The sequence below is a fragment of the Mustelus asterias genome, chromosome 2 (assembly GCF_964213995.1).
Source record: "Mustelus asterias chromosome 2, sMusAst1.hap1.1, whole genome shotgun sequence".
Lineage (NCBI taxonomy): Eukaryota > Metazoa > Chordata > Chondrichthyes > Carcharhiniformes > Triakidae > Mustelus > Mustelus asterias.
In genome coordinates this window covers 80,956,981-80,976,559 of record NC_135802.1, presented here as the reverse complement: position 1 = coordinate 80,976,559, position 19,579 = coordinate 80,956,981, and the positions used below count along the sequence as shown (strand labels likewise).

The window sequence follows — 19,579 nt, the reverse complement described above, 5'->3', positions numbered from 1 at the left end:
ACTATCAGATTGTGGTACTTTGAGTGGGTTGTATTAATATTCCCCAATCATCTGAATTTACATCTGTTTCTAACCTCATTTTGGTTGCCCTAATGCCAAGTTCAAACTCTGCAGCCCAAAGTCATTAACCTTTTAGTTCAGCAAAGCATTGTGCCTAGAAGCAAGTTGATTAGTTAAGTTGGTGAGAACTGCATATACAATGAGTTACTGGGTAATAGGTGACCAGATTCACAAAGTTTTTTCAGGCTCATGTTTGCTTGCATAGCCGACAATCTCCGTCATTTAGAGACCTAACATTTGCAGCATAGATGTAGCAATTCATGTCAAATTGTAAGCTACCCTATAGCAGACATTACTACTACAATTACGTAATAGCTGAATGAGGTAATTATTTAATTTATCATGTATCTATAATCCAGGGAGTGCTATCAATTTGCTATTTATATAGTGTCAGGTTGATATCAATAGGGAACTGAGAAACCCAAATAATACAAGAATTCCAGAAAATTGTGACCCCTTACTTCCCAGTGAAATATATACCATTGGCTGGGGCTTTCTGCTCCCAATCGCATCGTGGTTTTGTTGGTTGTCCCCTACTCCTGTCAATGACTGGACAGATGAACACAGAACATCATTTGAATAAATCAGCATGTCGTTATTAGGCCTTTACACCTGAATCATCCCTCCTTCCTCACTCTGTCAGAACGGCATAAAACCTGACTTGTCTCCCAAGGCATGCATCTGGCGAGCAGACTTCCCAGGGAGCTCAGGTGAGTGCATCGCACAGGGTGGAAAGGATCATTCCTGGGCAGTGCCAGGGTGGTGGGGGTTCCATAGTGAACTTGGTGTAGGGGAGCCTTTAAAAATGGTGCCCACTCCTTTAGGGACTAGATTGCTGGTGGGACAGGGGAATCAGATGCTCCAGAAATGCATTGTGAAATTCTCCCCATGCTATTTAATTTCTAAACATGAGACTAAACAGTGGAAAAAGCCGCTCTTGCAGTCGGCGGCTTCAAAACCGCATTTTCCACCCGCTATCAGCCTTTGCCAATTTCCAGGAAAATCCAGCCCATTATCTTTTTCAAGCGAGAGTATTAATTCTGCAGTTTTGAATAAATTAATAATAGTTGCTTGGTAGCACAGAGCTTGAGTATTGCTTTAAGAAAAAAGACTGGTTGTCAAAGCTAATGGCTGAAATTCTCCCAACTTGCCTGCTGTAAAAAGCATAGCAGGTGAGACAGAAAATTCGACCATTTTAAGGTCTGTTGAGCTTGGGCAGGAACTTCTGGTCTTGGGGCATGTGCAGCTGGAGAATCCAGCCTAATGGTGTTTGCTATTACTGTCTACCGCTAGCCTATTTTCACTGGTCAACTGGCCACACTAAGATTGGCTTTATTGATAATTTTGGTTTTCATCTTTTGTTCCCACAGTTTATGATGAACCTTCACCTTCAGTTATATGTTATCTGTTGCACTTGTATACAATAGGAGAAATTTTAGCAGCTGATATAGAATGCGCAAACAGACCTAATTCCTATATTTTTTTTCTCACCCTCTTTCTTGTAGAGGATGAAGATGACGAGATTCCAGAATTGAATCTAGGAACTGAACCTGAGCTGGAAAACCAAGATCAGAAAGATGAAACTAAAGAAGGTAGACCATTATCTTTCCTCCCATTTGATCTTATGTGGATTGCTGTGTTCTGTATGTCAAACAATGTTCAGTGTTGATTTTATTGTACAATAGAAAGTTTCAGCCAAAAGTTCAAGAATTCATTTTGGGGTTAGACTGCCAACGATAGGTTCATTATTGTGTAATATTGTTTCCCTTTAATGTTTTTAATCTTTATACCCTTTTCAAGTCTGAGCTTGCTAAGCAGTTACCACTGAAATTATGTCAATCCCTTCAACTCAAGAATTTCAGTAATTTATGGCATCAGTGTTGTTGAATGAGTAATGTTAACGCAATATTGAGAGTTTTATATGCTTGAAACATGCACTGGAGAAAATTATGTTTTAAATTTGCCACCTTTTAAGTTTTGGATGCTAACTTTGACCCATTATGTGCTTAACCTTTCAGTAAAATTGTTAACGGGAAGAATTAGTTCTCCACACCAACCTTTGATCTTCCTCACAACACCAACACTGCCAACTCATAATAATTGCACTTCATTTTAACAATGCATATCCCTCTCAGCTTTTCATAAATTCTAACTGCATTTAGTCAGAATGGATCCAAATTCTACCTTGAATTCAAAATAATCAAATGTGGGAGTCATTTATAGCCCATCTCAACTTATCCTGAGAAGGTGGTGCTTAATTTCTAAGTTTCGATACAACTGCCAGCCTATTTCAGTGGCAAGTTGAAGGCTAACCATATTGGCGTAGGTTTGGTGTCGCCTATGGAGCAGGACAACTAAGGCTGGCAGGTTTCCTTTGTTAAAGGGTATTAGTGAACCAGTTAAGGTTTTATCACAACAGCTTCACGCTCACTCCAGCTGATAGCAGCTTTTTATTTACAGATTTAAAGGAAAAACACCCTTGTTTGGCGTATTTCTGGTACAATAACATAACCACTACATATAGTACACAGAGTTAATTCACTTGTCAGCTGTATTCATGTCAGAACATTTATGTGTAGCAATCAAACTATTTACCAGTTTATTTTATTTATTAGGGTATTATTTAAGTTAAATATTCAATACATTTGAATTTATATTATTTGTGTTTTAAAGTTTAAGACAGTCTGACCTTAAAAATAACATGCTCAAGAGTCAACATTTCCGGAAAGTTTTACAACCATCACCTAAACTTTTAAATCTAATTCAACAGTTTTTAAGATGACATTAGGATGGAAATGTCTCAAAAGAAAGATTATTAAGTTGGATAGAGAAAAAAAATGAGCATTTTCAGGGAAAACCCGATATTCTGTTTGCCATGATTTGGATGAACATTTTCAACACGACCATCTCCGCCAAAAAAGGGCTACTTTCATATTGGTGCAAAGATGATATAAAAATGAATGTAAGACTTTAACATAAATGTGATGTCTGGGAGGAAACAAATCTGTTTTAAGAACCAGATTGAATTCCTGTCTGTTAACTGCTGTAGCAACATGTTCTGACAGGAGGGGGCACTGCCTGCAAGGGGCACTGCCTGCATTGTGATGATATCAGCAGTACACTTACAACAGATTGATCAGGTTGACTTTGTATTTTCTGCTGCTGCAGCATTTCTGTGACGAAAGAAGCAGGGATAGCAATCGGATCTACAAAGGGAACCAAATTAGCAGTGATGGCTTCTTCATTCAACCACGTTATAAAAATTTACAGTAGAAATAAATACTCATAAAATACCTTTACCTCACTGAGATTGTTTGAATATAGTTGTTTTGACGACAGTAAATTTGAATGAGCTGCGCTCTATGCATATCTTCTGTGTTGCGCATGAAGAGACTGATGTGGTCTGTGGTAAAGAAATGGATCTATTGTCACATTGGTAGCTGATGAAAATAATTTTTGTGGAAACAGTCGATTTGATTTATATGGACGTTAGTGAGCATTTAAACAGGAGCAACCTAATGGCTTGGCAAGTGCCTTTCTGGAGTAATGAATATTGGTAAGGAAAGTATTGGATTCTTGATGTAGTTGGGCTTGGATTTTCATTCTTCAGGCAGCTGTGCAGAGTCAGGAAGAACTTGGCTCACTGCACCCACCTTGGGAAGAAGAGCCCCGAATGATAGGATCTTAGTTCTGGGGAGGTCATATTTTGGTGCTGCAGTTGGAAGCAGCCACAGGGTTGACAAATGCCTCAGCCGACTGGTTACAAGGCCCGCCTCAGTTCTGTAGGACTTTAACCCAGCTGTGTTGTTGAATATTAGACCCTCTAAGCCATGTACTCTTCAGCTATCTCCATGGCCCAGATAATTCCAATGCCAGCTTAGTGCCAATTGATGACAATACACTCCCCACCCTTTGTTTCATGTCAATTTACCCATTGTCCACATGGCAGACATTGGGAGTCATGCTGAGATAAAATAAAATAAAGTTCTAAGTATCTATTGCAGACCTCACTATACAAAAAAACCACTCATTCGTAAAACCCTATTCAATACATTTACATCCCCTCAATTACTTAATTCCGAAAAACAAATATCTATATTCCTAGCCCTATATCAAAGACGGCTAATCCTTTAATAACCTCTTGGAGCTGTCAATCAAACTGTCAACTTGCCGCTCTCCACATTGTGATAATGACAGGTCATGATAGAAGTCAAGCAGCAGTAATGTTATGATAGCAATGGCTACTATGTCAATAATCATCTATTAAAACTGCAGGCAAGGACTTTCTTCAACCCATTGACACAGGCATGCTGATTTTATGTCATTTTAAAGGGCAGGCGATTTAAATAACCTGACAACTGCAGATCTTATCTGTCCTTTGTGGTGTTTACATCTAATATTTAAAAAATCATAACTCACACACTGGGATAAAATGCTCACTGTTGTGAAAATGGGGTCAATTTGAACTCAGCACTGAGTTCATAGGGCCCTACTGAGTGTGCTCCATGTGTGGGTCATGTCGTGCCCCCATGGCGCAAATAGGATGTCAGCAGTGGGGGTGGGACTTCAGTATCTGGAGTCTTCATAATTTTGTGAAAATCTAGTCCTTGGATTAAAGAACTGCAGGCAGGTTGAGAGGTAGAGTAGTTGAACGTATGCTTACCAACCTGGAAAAGTCTCAAACTGTTTCAATCATTTTTCTGTTCTAGTTGCAAGTGTTGATGTCTGTGAGGGGAAAATGGTGACAATATTGATCACGCACCTGTTGAAGCTTTTGTTGCGTCTAGAAAATTTAGAAATTGAGTTTAGCTCTCTTTGTGCTAATGTTAGGTAAATTCAGGAAAAAAAAGTTGAATTTTAAAGCTAACTAATTATTTCTCCCATGCTTTATTGATTGTAAAAGATGGAAAGCGAGAGGGAGACATCCTTATTCTAATTATATATGCATTGTGAAAGCAAAAATGTCTCATTGAGACAGCATGAGTAAGGAAATGAGAGAAGCAAATTGATCAGGAAGGGACCTCTAGCCACCCATTTGTAAATGGGGAGCCTGGGAGTGGATGGAGGATTATGTGCAAGGTGATTTGTCAAGGGGCAGAAGGGCATACAGACGCTGAGCATTTAATCCATAGACAAAAAGATGGGAATGAGAATACAGTGGAAAGTTTAAGGGGTAGGAGTATAATGTCCTTGACTTATTGGAAGAAAGATAGAACTTAAAATACGTAACATATTGCAATCTTTGGCTATGAACTCAAGCATTTTTGAAATGTCCCCTCCCATGTAATGTAAGGGAATATGGAAGCCAGTTTGTACACAGCAAGGTTCCACAAATAGTATAAAATAATGACCATATTTTTAATTAATTCATGGAATATGGATCATCCTGGCTAGGCCAGGATTTATTACCCATCCTTAATAGCCCTTGAGAAGGTGATGGTGAACTGCCTTCTTGAAACACTGAAATCCACATGGGCCTGATGGGATATATCCCAGAATACTGAGAGAAGCAAGGGAGCAAATTGCTAGGGCCTTGAGAGAAACCTTTGTATCCTCACTGGTTACAGGGGAGGTCCCCGAGGATTAGAAAATAGCCAATGTTGTCCCTTTGTTTAAGAAGGGTAGCAAGGATAATTCAGGTAATTACACGTTGGTGAGATTTACGTCAGTGGTAGGGAAATTATTGGAGAGTATTCTTCAAGACAGGATTTACTCCCACTTGGAAATAAGTGGACATATTAGCGAGAGGCAACATGGTTTTGTGAAGGGGAGGCTGTGTTTCACTCACATAATCAAGTTTTTCGAAGAAGTGACAAAGATGATTGATGAGGGTAAGGCAGTGGATGTTGTTGGCATGGACTTCAGTAAGGCCTTTGACAAGGTCCCTCATGGCAGACTGGTGCAGAAGGTGAAGTCGCACGGGATCATTGGGGAGCTGGCAAGGTGGATATAGAACTGGCTCGGTCAAAGAAGACAGAGGGTACCAGTGGAAGGGTGCGTTTCTGAATGGAGGGCTGTAACTAGTGGTGTTCATGATGTGGAGATGCCGGCGTTGGACTGGGGTAAACACAGTAAGAGTTTTAACAACACCAAGTTAAAGTCCAACAGGTTTATTTGGTAGCAAATACCATTAGCTTTCGGAGCGCTGCTCCTTCGTCAGATGGAATGGAAATCTGCGCTCAAACAGGGCACAGAGACACAAAATCAAGTTACAGAATACTGATTAGAATGCAAATCTCTACAGCCAACCAGGTCTTAAAAATACAGACAATGTGAGTGGAGGGAGCATTAAGCACAGGTTAAAGAGATGTGTATTGTCTCTGGACAGGACAGCCAGCAAGTCCAGGAGGCAAGCTGTGGGGGTTACTGATAGTGTGACATAAACCCAACATCCCGGTTTAGGCCGTCCTCATGTGTGCGGAACTTGGCTATCAGTTTCTGCTCAGCGACTCTGCGCTGTCATGTGTCGTGAAGGCCACCTTGGAGAACGCTTACCCGAAGATCAGAGGCTGAATGCCCGTGACTGCTGAAGTGCTCCCCCACAGGAAGAGAATAGTCTTGCCTGGTGATTATTGAGCGGTGTTCATTCACCTGTTGTCGTAGCGTCTGCATGGTTTCCCCAATGTACCATGCCTCGGGACATCCTTTCCTGCAGCGTATCAGGTAGACAACGTTGGCCAAGTTGCAAGCGTAGGTACCATGTACCTTGTACCGTGTACCGAGTAGGTACACAGTACCTACTCTTGCAATTCGGCCAACGTTGTCTACCTGATACGCTGCAGGAAAGGATGTCCCGAGGCATGGTACATTGGGGAAACCATGCAGACGCTACGACAACGGATGAATGAACACCACTGACAATCACCAGGCAAGACTGTTCTCTTCCTGTGGGGGAGCACTTCAGCGGTCACGGGCATTCAGCCTCTGATCTTCGGGTAAGCGTTCTCCAAGGTGGCCTTCACGACACGTGACAGCGCAGAGTCGCTGAGCAGAAACTGATAGCCAAGTTCCGCACACATGAGGACGGCCTAAACCGGGATGTTGGGTTTATGTCACACTATCAGTAACCTCCAGCTTGCTTCCTGGACTTGCTGGCTGTCCTGTCTGGAGACAATACACATCTCTTTAACCTGTGCTTAATGTTCCCTCCACTCACATTGTCTGTATGTTTAAGACCTGGTTGGCCATAGGGATTTGCATTCTAATCAGTATTCTGTAGCTTGATTTTGTGTCTCTCTGCCCTGTTTGAGAGCAGATTTCCACTCCATCTGACGAAGGAGCAGCGCTCCGAAAGCTAATGGTATTTGCTACCAAATAAACCTGTTGGACTTTAACCTGGTGTTGTTAAAACTCTTACTAGTGGTGTTCCTCAGGGATCAATGCTGGGACCTTTGCTGTTTGTAATATATATAAATGATTTGGAGGAAACTGTAACTGTTTTGGTTTGATTAGTAAGTTTGCGGACAGTACAAAGGTTGGTGGAATTGCGGATAGCGATGAAGACTGTCAGAGGATACAGCAGGCTATAGGTCGGTTGGAGACTCGGGCAGATAGATGGTAGATGGAGTTTAATCTGGACAAATGTTAGGTAATGCATTTTGGAAGGTCTAATGCAGATGGGAAATATACAGTAAATGGCAGAACCCTTAAGAGTATTGATTGGCAGCGGGATCTGTGTGTACAGGTACACAGGTCACTGAAAATGGCAACACATGTGGAGAAGGTATTCAAGTAGTCATGGCATGCTTGCCTTCATCAGTCGGGGCACTGAGTATAAAAATTGGCAAGTCATGTTGCAGCTTTATAGAACCTTAGTTAGGCCGCACTTGGAATATAGTGTTCAATTTTGGTGGTCACACTACCAGAAGGATGTGGAGGCTTTGGAGAAGGTACAGAAAAGATTTACCAGGATGTTGCCAGGTATGGAGGGCATTAGCTATGAGGAGAGGTTGGAGAAACTTGGTTTGTTCTCACTGAAACGACATTGAAGGGTGACCTGATAGAAGTCTACCAGATTATGAGGGGCATGGACAGAGTGGATAGTCAGAAGCTTTTTCCCAGGATATAAGAGTCAATTACTAAGGGGCATAGGTTTAAGGTGCGAGGGGCAAAGTTTAAAGGAGATGTGCGAGGCAAGTTTTTTTTAATGCAGAGGGTGGTGGGTGCCTGGAACTCGCTGCCAGGGGAGGTAGTGGAAGTAGATACGACAGTGACTTTTAAGGGGCGTCTTGACAAATACACAAATAGGATGGGAATAGAGGGATATGGTCCCTGGAAGGGTAGGTGGCTTTAGTTCAGTCGGGCAGCATAGTCAGTGCAGACTTGGAGGCCGAAGGCCTGTTCCTGTGCTGTAATTTTCTTTATTTTTTGTTCCGTGTGGTGTAAGTACACGAACAGTGCTGTTAGGGAGGAAGTTCCAGGGTTTTGAGCCAGTGATAATGAAGGGGCAAAACAGTATACTTCAAAGTCAGTGTGACTTGGAGGGGAATTTGCATCTGCTGCCCTTGCCCTTCTAGGTGACCCACAACGATTGTGGGTTTAGAAGCTGTTGTCTTAGGAGACTTGGTGAGTTTTCGCATTGCATCTTGTGGACCCTACCCTCCGACTGGAGCCTAGCTTTCTTCAGCGACGTTCTCTCGCCCTGCCGCAGAACATGCCAATGCCTTGCTGTGCTAAAACTTGAGGCGCTGCGCACCACATTGTCCACCCACTCCCTACCTGTCCTTGCTGTTCCTGTATTATCCATGGTCACCGCGCCTGTGCTACTGAGTTAGACTAAGACAAAACCTCAGCTCAGATCCAAGGATTAAACAACCTCACCTGTTGCATGCCTCAAACAGGAACCATGAATTTCCTGTGCACCACTGACTTAAACTTGAAGATAAGGCTTAAATTTGATGTACTTCCAATTAATGAATATTCATGGAATGTAAATAAATGGTAAATAAAGTACTGGTCAGCGTCTTGGCAGCTCTGCCGCTGACCTGTTGCCCACTTTATTTCACCAACTCAACCTGACAATGGGCAACCCAGATTTTAGTTCCTGGCTAATTAAGTCCCCTAGCCTACCACATTACCTGCTCTTTCAGGCCCCAATAAATTCTGCCCATCGTGTAGGCTTGAAGTTTGATTGTTCGAAAGGTTAGTTTGAATCCTGTTTTCCTCGAGCCCCTCGCCACCACATGGCTATCTAAATCTTGCTCCTCAAATACTGCTCGTCTTTCACACTTTCAAACTTATAAAAACAGCCACCTCAGTCTTGTTGACTGACAGGACCCTATTCAATGCTTACGAACCATTAGCCTGCATTGTTGATGCTTCATGATTCAAGAATTGTCACACTACTCCCAGACCCTCCATCCCAAAAGCTCCCAATTCCTAAAATCTCTCTTGTAGTGATTCCAAGTCTGAGCACTTGCCTTGATATTCTTAGAACCATCTTTTTTATTAATCCTGGAAACCTGTACCTACTTCCCAATGTTCTAATCTCCAGATCACTGAAACTATCGTTTTGTGTCTCCATACTGCCAGGTCTTAGACTGATCTCAATTTTGAGAAGTCACTTGTCCTTTGTAACATTTTGTAACATCTGTGTTATTAAACACTGAATAATGCCATGGGAAATCTGCTTGTATAAAAATGATTTATAATGCAAATGTATGTGTTGATATGAATGTGTACAACGATGGGAAACTGAGAAGGCTTATTTCATTAACTTTTAGTAACTGAAGAATCAAAGGAGATGTAGCTGAAGATTGCTGATGGAAATTCTTTCTCTTTCGAAGTTCAATGGGTTGCATTAAATTTTGTTTTGGATTATTGACTTGAGTAAATTTGAGTCCTCTAGACTTGCCATTTATAATCATTTGCACTGTATGTAAGCAAGTTCAGTACATGGCTAGAGCTCCATTAAACATCAAAGGTGAGGGAGATAATCATTGTGCTCTGCTGTGGAATAAATAACAGTTCCAAAGAAAATGGTGCTTTGTCAGATAGTGGTTTGGTCGGGACATGGTGGCCTGTTTGAGTGTTCCTCAGAAGCATACTTTGATCAACCATTTGTGCATCGACTGGCTTCTTTCTCTAGAAGAAAGAAGGGAGAGTCATAAAATGAAGATCAAAGTGCACACAAGAGTACTAGTTACTGAAGAAAAAAATTATAGAAGATTACACGGAAAACATAGTGGCTCGAGGTTGTGGTTACAGTGCTAAAGGGTTTTAAAACTGTCCCTGGGTGCAGTTTTTTTTCTGAACAGTCCAATGTCAACTATTCACTGGTATTTAATAAGTGAAGTGTGACTTTTACTAATTTTAAGGATCAGTTCATATTCAACTTGTACCAACAGACAACCAGTGTTGTAGTCACATTATAAAGGTATTTCATTATACTGTACATTAGAATTTATTGCTCACTGCTTACAGAAAGAAAAAAGATGAATCCGGGTAATAATTTGTTTAACTTTTATTTTCAGCCATGGTAAACATTAGGTTTAAAAAAAAACTCAAAGCAAAAATAAATTCTAAAGACAGTTGTTAAATCTGTACATAAGTATCACAAATGGAAATATCATGCAAAAACTATCTTGGGAATGTTCCTTTCAAACTACAACTTTTAGTTATAAACACATTTGGCAAATAATTACCAATATTTTATTTGAAATGTGCTGAATGGTTAATAGTTTTTATGTAAAACTATGGTTGCAATTATAATGGACTTAACACACTCACTGCTGCAACATTGCTGGAAAGTGTTGGGAGTTTCTTTCCGAATAATGAAATCCAATATTCACTGGGATTTAAAGATTTAACCTCTTACTTGATACATCCGTCTAATATTTAATTTTGTTTCTGAAGCTGAAACAAAAGCAACTCCTTCCAAGTGCTACTGCAATAAAAACAGGTTTTATACCACACCAATGTGGAAATCAAATCAATGTGTAGGTTGGATCAAGGATGAGTCAGATAATGTAACTACAATGTTATCACCAAGGCAATATAATTTTTAAGTCGTCATGATTCATAAATCAAATATAATCAGGATTTTTTTAAAAATCTATTCATGGGTTGTGGACGTTGTTGACTGTGAGAAGTTGATAATGAGCTGCTTTCTCGATCCGCTTCAGTCCATGTGGTGTAGGTATACTCTCTGAGGGGCTGGGAAGAAAGTTCTAGTATTTTGACCTAACAACAGCGAAGCAACAGTGGTATATTTCCAAGATAGGATAGTGAGTGGCTTGGAGGCGAAATTCCAAGTGGTGGTATTCCCATGTGTCTGCTGCCCTTGTCCTTTTAGATGGTAGTGGTTGGGATTTGGAAGCTGCCGTCTAATGAGGCCTGGTGAGTTTCTGCAGTGCATCACATCGATGGTACAAACTGCTGCTACTATGCATTGGTGGTGGAAGGAGTGAATGTTTATGGAAGGGGTGCCGATCAAGCTGGTTGCTTTGTCCTGGTGTCAAGCTTCTTGAATGTTGTTTGAGTCGAACTCGTCCAGGAAAGTGGACATTTCAGCATACATCTGACTTGTGCCTTGTAGATGGTGAATAGGTTTTGGGAGTCAAGAGTTGGGTTACTTGCTGCAGAAATCCTAGCCTTTGACCTGCTCTTCTAGTCACAGTATGTATATGGCAAGTCCAGTTAAGTTTCTGGTTAATGGTAGCCCTCCAAACATTAAATATAAACTTTAGATAATAAAAGAAAAAAAAACTGCACTGGTTATGTCCCAAAATTACTTTCTTTCATGATCTTTTGGAAAATTCAGATGTTCAACATAAGGAGAAAGAAGTAAAATACAGATATGTGTTGAGCTAATCTTAATATACTTTTTATAACATTAATTCATAGGCCTGCACGTTATAAACATATCAACAACTAGTTTAGTCTGTTGCTTTTTTTTGGAGCACAAGTAAATCCAGAGTTGAAACCCACCAGCTGCATGTAATTAAATACAATTAATATATTAACAACATGTCTTACATTTGTTCACTGCTTTGATATTCTACAGCATTATAAATGGAGAATATGGTCATTGTCTTATCTATCACTGATATTTGTATGCTATTGAATCTTTATGACCTCTTGGTTGGCATACTTCTTTCTCTGCTCAACTGTTCTTCTCTAACTTTGTCCTCTTCTGCTTTTCTCTGTCTTTTCTTTTCAGTGGTGAGTGACATGGCATACTGCCATTCCTTCAGGCTGTATTTGGGTTGAGATTTGCAGGGAAGTTATTACCTTGGTGGCTTCCTTCAGCATCTTTATCAACCACTCCTCATGCCTTCTCCCCACACCGTGCCACCTCCTTGCTTTCATTACCCCATCCTCTCCTCCTCTGTCATTACTATCCTTACTACTACCTCTTTGAAAATTCCACGAAAATCTGTCTTTTGCTATTCTTTCTTTGCAAGCAACCACCATACATTCCTTCTAAAAGAATGGGTGCTAAGATGTCACAGGCACTCAGAAAACCAGCCTCCCTCCTGGTCTCCTCGCCCACCTGGTTCCTTCAGAGATTTTGGCCGGTATTTTACGATCTCGGGCGGCACGGTAGCACAGTGGTTAGCACTGCTGCTTCACAGCTCCAGGATCCTGGGTTCGATTCCCGGCTCGGGTCACTGTCTGTGTGGAGTTTGCACATTCTCCTCGTGTCTGCGTGGGTTTCCTCTGGGTGCTCCAGTTTCCTCCCACAGTCCAAAGATGTGCAGGTTAGGTTGATTGGCCAGGTTAAAAATTGTCCCTGAGATGCGTAGTTAGAGGGATTAGCGGGTAAATATGTGGGGGTAGGTCCTGGGTGGGATTGTGGTCGGTGCAGACTCGATGGGCCGAATGGCCTCCTTCTGCACTGTAGGGTTTCTATGATTCTATGATCTATGATCTCGCTCTGGCGAGGCTCGTAAAATCCTGCCCGAGGCCAATGGAGAATTCCGTTCTGCGAGCTGCACCCGCCCCGATTCCGGGGCAGGCGTGGCAGTAAAATTCCGTCATTTGTCTCTTCAGTGTTAGAATGGAAACCGCTTATCTGCTTGTTTGTTTGTTTTTGTCTACTTTTGGCTTTGTTCGAAATTAGAATCTATCTGACTGGTTTCCACGTTTGTCTCTTTCTGTCAACAAATGACAAACGGGGATAAATAGTTGGCTTAAAAATTAACCATTTTATTTCTGTTGATAATTGAAGTGATGTTGCGGATGCAATTAAGTTCTACATGGAGAGAACAGGTGATAGCTAATTGACCACCTGTTATAAATGCTGCCCCAGTTTTCTTTTTCACTAACTTCAGTGTGAGGAGCATTACACATAGTTTATAAGGTGTGGTCAATTAGCTGCATCCCATTTTGTGTTCTTGCTGAAGTTATACTTTAGTCTCATTAACATGAAACAAAATCTCTATCCTTTCTCTCTCCCTTCCTTCTCTAATTCTGTCTCTTGCCCATCACTTCCCCACCTAATACTACAAAAGAGCACCTGCATTTTTCTGACTCCCACATCTTCTCTGCTTCAGAAAGAGACTCACTTCTTTGTCCCATAAAGGTTTTGAAATTTGACCTTTTTTAAAATAATTTTAAAAATAAAATAAAAGTGAAGAAAAATATTTGCTAGTACAGCTTACTGCATGGTATCTGGGGAAATTAAAGCATTCTCAGAAAGCATATTGAAACTTTAAATGAAGATATTAAATGATGCAAAAATAATTTTAATGGAATTGTGAAGTGTGAAATTAGAAAAATATGTAGTCTGTTTAAGCTCTTATTTCTGACATGAGATGCTTGATTTACTAAAATGAAAGCTGAGAAAAATGCAGAAAAAATCTTGAGAAATGTGAGATTTCAAGAACCATTGCACAAGGTAATATGCAGTAAGTAGCTGTTATGTGGTCACACAGTTTGGCATCTATAACCTTGCAAATGCCTATCATAGTCCCACCTAGAGGAATAGGAGCAGAAGCAGACCAGCTGTCCCCCAAGCCTGCTCCACCATTCAATATGGTTATGGCTGATTTTCTGCCTCAACTCTACTTTTTAAAAAAATTCATTTGTGGGACATGGGCATCGCTGGCTGGCCAGCATTTATTGCCCATCCCTAGTTTCCCGAGGGCAGTTTGAGTGTCAACCACATTGCTGTGGCTCCGGAGTCGCATGTAGGCCAGACTAGGTAAGGATGGCAGATTTCCTTCCTTAAAGGACATTAGTGAACCTGGTGGCTTTTTCAGACAATCGGCAATGGTTTCATGGCCACTAGTAGATTCTTAATTCCAGATTGTTTTTTTGTTTTCAAATTCCACCATCTGCCCTGGCAGAATTCGAACCCAGGTCCCCAGAACTTTAGCTGAGTTTCTGGATTAATAGTCTAGTGATGATACCACTAGGCCATCACCTCTCCTCCTCATATCTATTGATTCCGAGTTACCAAACATCCATCTGTCCCAGCCAGTCTATCCTCAATTATGGAACAACCCTCTGAGCTAGAGAATTCTGAGGATTCACAATCCTTTGAGTAAAGAAATCTCTCCTGCTGTCATTCCTAAATCATGAACCTTATTCTAGATGCCTCAGCCAGGGAAAACCATCTCTGTGTCTGCTTTGTCAAATCCTTTGAGTCTTTCATGTTTCCATGCGATTATAACTCATTTTTCTATATTCCAGAGAGAATATGCCCAATTTATTCAGTCTCTCACAGAACAACATTCTTATTCTAGAAACCTACCTGGTGCCTACTCCCTGTTCTTCCTGAGGTATGGCAATCAAAACTGCACAGAGTACTCCAGGTGTGGTCTCACTCAAGTTCAATACAATTGTAGCAAAGCTTCCTTATGTCCATTTTAGGCCAACATGGCATTTCATTTCTGAATTGCTTCCTGTACTTGCATGCAATTCCTTGCTCTGTGTTCCCCATATGAGTACACCCAAGACACTCTGAACAACAAGATAGAAGTTTCATGCCTTTTAAAGATAGTTTTGCTTTTCTCTTCGAAAGTGAATAACACCACACTTATATTCTTTTAAGGAAAAGAAAACAATTAGATCTTACAGTGCTACCTGTCTTTGCTGCTTTATGGAAGATCTTACACTTCTAATCATGCAGATGAATTATGGAATCATGAACCATAATTGCACCCAAAGTGGAAACTCTGGGCCACTAAATTTAACATATTATTGTTATGATCTCTGACACTTCCATGCTTAGTTTAGTAGGTAGTTAAATGTTTCTACCACTTGAACAAATTGTTTTTATCAACTTAAAAGTACTAAGTGATGTAGTTTCAAATAATAAAGCAAGCACGGTGAGTGTTTAAAATTAACGATGTAGTAAATCTGTACTCAGCAGAAATCTGATATTGAGGACAATTTGAACAATGAACAGATTAATTTCAAGCACTTCCCTGCCAAGCAATGGTTGTAATTTTTAAAGGTAAAAATCCAATTTCCTGAAGATTCTTCAACAGCCCCTCTGTAGTTTGAAAATGTCCATTGCCCCAGCACCATCAGTTGAATGAAATGATTCTTACACCTGTATAAACTTTTTGGCACATTTTAGAAAATTTTAAGAATCTGAATTAAAGGTTTCACTTGTGCAACCATTTGGTCTTTGCAGTTTCTACTCCTGTAATCCATGTAAATACAAAGCAGTGCACTTATATCTGTAGATAATACCAGCTGTTGCAGCATTACAGTCTGCCTTAGAATATTGTTCAGAGACCTTCTGAAAAAATCCAGATGAAAGACTGCATTGTTGGATTTCTACAAAAACCAGAAAAGAATAATATGCGATGTATATTTCTTAACAGAAGTGTGAGGTAATTATACACCAGCCTTCCAGTTTGATAATCTGCTTGATTATTCTTGGTAATTGTATTTTTTGAAAAAGTACTCCAGATCTATGATCAATTTTCACCAACCCTGCATCATTGCAACGTGTGGCTTTTGCTACCAAATAAACCTGTTGGACTTTAACCTGGTGTTGTTAAACTTCTTACTAAACCATAGCCAAACCATGAAGTTTGGGACTTATCAAGATGAATACTGAAAGACTGGCAGGATAATAATTATTGTTGCTTTTGTGGTCATTTTAATGTCTGCTATATTGTAATAATCAGAAAATTGTATGTTAATCCTTTTGAATATTTCTGAGACTTTTAGCCCTTTTTTTAAAGCTTCTCCGAGAGAGCTCACCGAAGAGGAGAAGCAGCAAATTCTTCATTCGGAGGAATTTTTGATTTTCTTCGACCATAACATACGTATCATTGAACGTGCTCTTGCTGAAGATTCTAGCCTCTTCTTTGATTATGGTGGCAAGGAGTTGGATGAAAAAGAGGGGTATGTTTATCACTTTGAAATTCTAATACATCTATTGGAGGAATTATCATGTAATTAAACCATAAGATGTGCAACCTGCATAACTCCAGTAAGGACAATTGTCAGTAGGCAGTGTCATCTTAGATGCTCATTTTTTATTCCCTCTTGGGATGTGAACATAGCTAACAAGACATTTATTGCCCATTCCTGATTGCTGTCAATAAGGCTGAGCTGAGCTGCCACTTTGGACTGCTGCAGTCAGTGTGTTGTAGGTAAAACCACAATGCTGTTGGGGGGGCGGGGGGGGGGATGTTCCAGGATTTTGACCCAGCAATAGTGAAAGAATAGCAATATGATCCCAAGCCAGGATGGTACATGAGTCTGGAGAGGGTTGAGGGAAATCTTGCAAGTAGTTGTGGCCCCATGTGCCGGCTGCCCTTGTTCTAGGTGGTGAAGATTGTGGGTTTGGAAGGTTCTGTTAAAACAAGCTTGGCGAAGTGCTGCAACACATCTTGTAAATGGTGCACATGGAGAGAATGAATATTTATGGTGTTGGAATGAATGCTAAACTTTGTCTTGGATGCTGTTGAGTTTCTTGAACATTGTTGGAATTGCATTCATCAGGCTTGGAGTATTCCAGCACACTCCTGACTTGCGCCTTGTAAATGGCAGACAGACTTTGGGGGATAAGGAGGTGAATTACTCACTGCAGATTTCACAGCCTCTGACTTGGCTTTCTTGTAGCCACAGTGTTATATGGCTAGTCCAGTTCAGTTTCTGGTCAATGGAAACCCCCAGGATGGTAATGATGGAAGATTCAAGCAATGGTAATGCCATTAAATGTCAAGGAGAGATGGTCATTGCTTGGCACTTGTACAGTATGAATGTTACTTGCCACTTATCACTCTAAGTCTTGCTGCATGTGAGTACGGACCACTTCAGTATTTGAGGAGTTGTGAATGATGCTGAAGGTTGCGCAATCATCAGCAAACATCCCAATTCTGACCTTATGATGGAAGAAACATTACTGATGAAGCAGCTAGTTGGGCCTTGGACACTATCTTGAAGAACTTCAGTAGTGATATCCTGCGGCTGAGATGATTGCTCTCCAACAGCCACCACAAATCTTCCTATGTGCTAGGTATGCCACAACCAGTGGAGAATTTTCCTCCTGATTCCCATGGACTTGAATTTTGCTCTTGAATGAGCAAATGCTACTTTATTGTCAAGCACAGTCAATCTTGTCTAACCTCTGGAATTCAGCTCTTTTTCCATGTATGATCTAAAGCTTAATGGGTTCTGAAGCTGGGTGACACTGGCAGAACCCAAACTTTAAGGACTGATGAACAGCTTGTTGCTAAGTTCTATCACTTTGCACATCAGAGATTAAGTTGCTAGTAATTTATGACTGTCATTTTAACATCAGTACAATTTGGATGTAGTTTTGCAGATGCAGTTGCGTACAAAGATACTTTGTGTAATGAAGTGAATTGCACATAGGAGCAATCTTGAAGCACTACATTTTGGTTACTTGCGTATGTGGAAGTGTGTGTAACCCATCAAAATCTCATTCCATTTCCAGTAATTAAAATCATCCTCCCAAGTACAACACATATAGTATGGAAATATATGATAGGTCTTAATGGCTTCCAGAGCAAATGCAATGTCTTTGTATAATGTTCAGCCTAGATGGTCTTATCTATATAAATATTTGGAGCATTACATTCACCTCAGTACCTTGGTACAGGGAGGGGCCAAAAGTGGGCATTTGTTCTCTGGGGCTATCCGTTAGATCCCCGGATTGAGGTTAGGATGAAATCTGGCTGTAACTTCCATTTATGAATAAACAGTTGGCACGCGTGCTCAAGGCTTAATCGTGAGAGATAACCACAGGGACTGCTTGTGGATTGCAGGGGGGGCAATGCTCTGGGAAATTCCATACCACCTTGACACCAAAATATTTTGGCTGGGGCCCTTGCTATTTGTGGTGTACATCAATGGTTTGGACTTAAATGTAGGGGGTATGTGGATGACATGAAAAGTGATAGGGGGTAAAGAGTGAGGAGAATAGCCGCATTCTGTAGGAGGATGCCAATGGACTGGTTAGGTGGGCAGAACAGTGGCAAATGGAATTCAACCTGGAAAAATGTGAGGTAATGCACTTGGGGAGGGCTAGCAAGGTAAAGGATTACACTGAGAATGGTAGGACCCCGGAAAGTACTGAAGATCAGAGGGAGAGGGCAGATCCATAGATCCCTGAAGGTGTCAGAGCAACAGGATGATTAGGAAGGCATATGGGATACTTTGAGGCACAGAATATAAGAGAAGGGAGGTCATTGCTGGAACTGTATAAAATGTTGGTTTGACCACAACTGGAGTTCTGCATGCAGTTCTGCTCACTACATTATAGGAAGGATGTATTTGCAACGGAGAGGGTGCAGGGGAAATTTACTAGGATGCTTTCTGGGCTGGAGGGTCTGAGCTATGAGGAAAGATTGAACAGGCTGGAGGTGTTTTCCTTGGAGCAGCGAAGGTTGAGAAAGGACCTGATAGAGGTATATTAGATTATGAGGGGCATAGTTAAGTTGGATAGGAAGGCATTTTTTCCATTAGTAGACAGGTCAATAATCAGGAGGCATAGATTTAAGGCAAGAGCTCAAAGACTGAGGGGAATTGAGGAGAAACTTTTTCATCTAGAGATTGAAACTCAGTGCCTGAAGAGGCGATTGAATAGGAAACTCTCGTAACATAAGTATTTCGATATTCACTTATGCTGCTGTAAACTCCAGGGTTATTTGCCGAGCGCTGGAAAATGAGATTAGTCTAGTCAGACTTTTGTCAGACATGGTGTGAACATGGTGGGCCGAATGGCCCCTTCTGTGTTGTAATCATCTATGAACCTATGAATTTGGCTATTGTTGGTTAATGTTTTATTTTGTGTTTTATTTTTCATGCAGAGACTTCCAAGCTGGGTTAAACCTTGCTTTCAACCGCCAGTTCTATGATGAGCACTGGTCAAAACATAGAGTTGTAACCTGTTTGGATTGGTCACTTCAGGTAGATATGAATTTTGTATAAGTTGTAATCTGTGCAAGGAATGATAGATTTTAAATGTGCCCATAAAGATTTATTGTTACTCAAGCTGAAACACTGTTAGTGGTCTTTCTTCAAGGCACTAGCAACTACTGAAAGGATTCTGGAAGTAACAGTGAATTGGAAACAGGCTAATGTA

At 40.8% G+C, this 19,579-nt stretch overlaps 1 protein-coding gene across 2 annotated transcripts in view; it reads left to right on the top strand.

Moving 5' to 3' along the window:
- dync1i1a (dynein cytoplasmic 1 intermediate chain 1a) overlaps positions 1–19,579 on the top strand; it is a 229,551-nt gene that overhangs the window by 106,159 nt on the left and 103,813 nt on the right. For both annotated transcript variants that reach the window (XM_078227973.1, XM_078227966.1), the window contains 3 exons: positions 1,566–1,652; positions 16,206–16,368; positions 19,305–19,404. In XM_078227973.1, the coding sequence (XP_078084099.1) occupies positions 1,566–1,652; positions 16,206–16,368; positions 19,305–19,404 (350 nt within the window). The remainder of the gene's footprint in view (positions 1–1,565; positions 1,653–16,205; positions 16,369–19,304; positions 19,405–19,579) is intronic.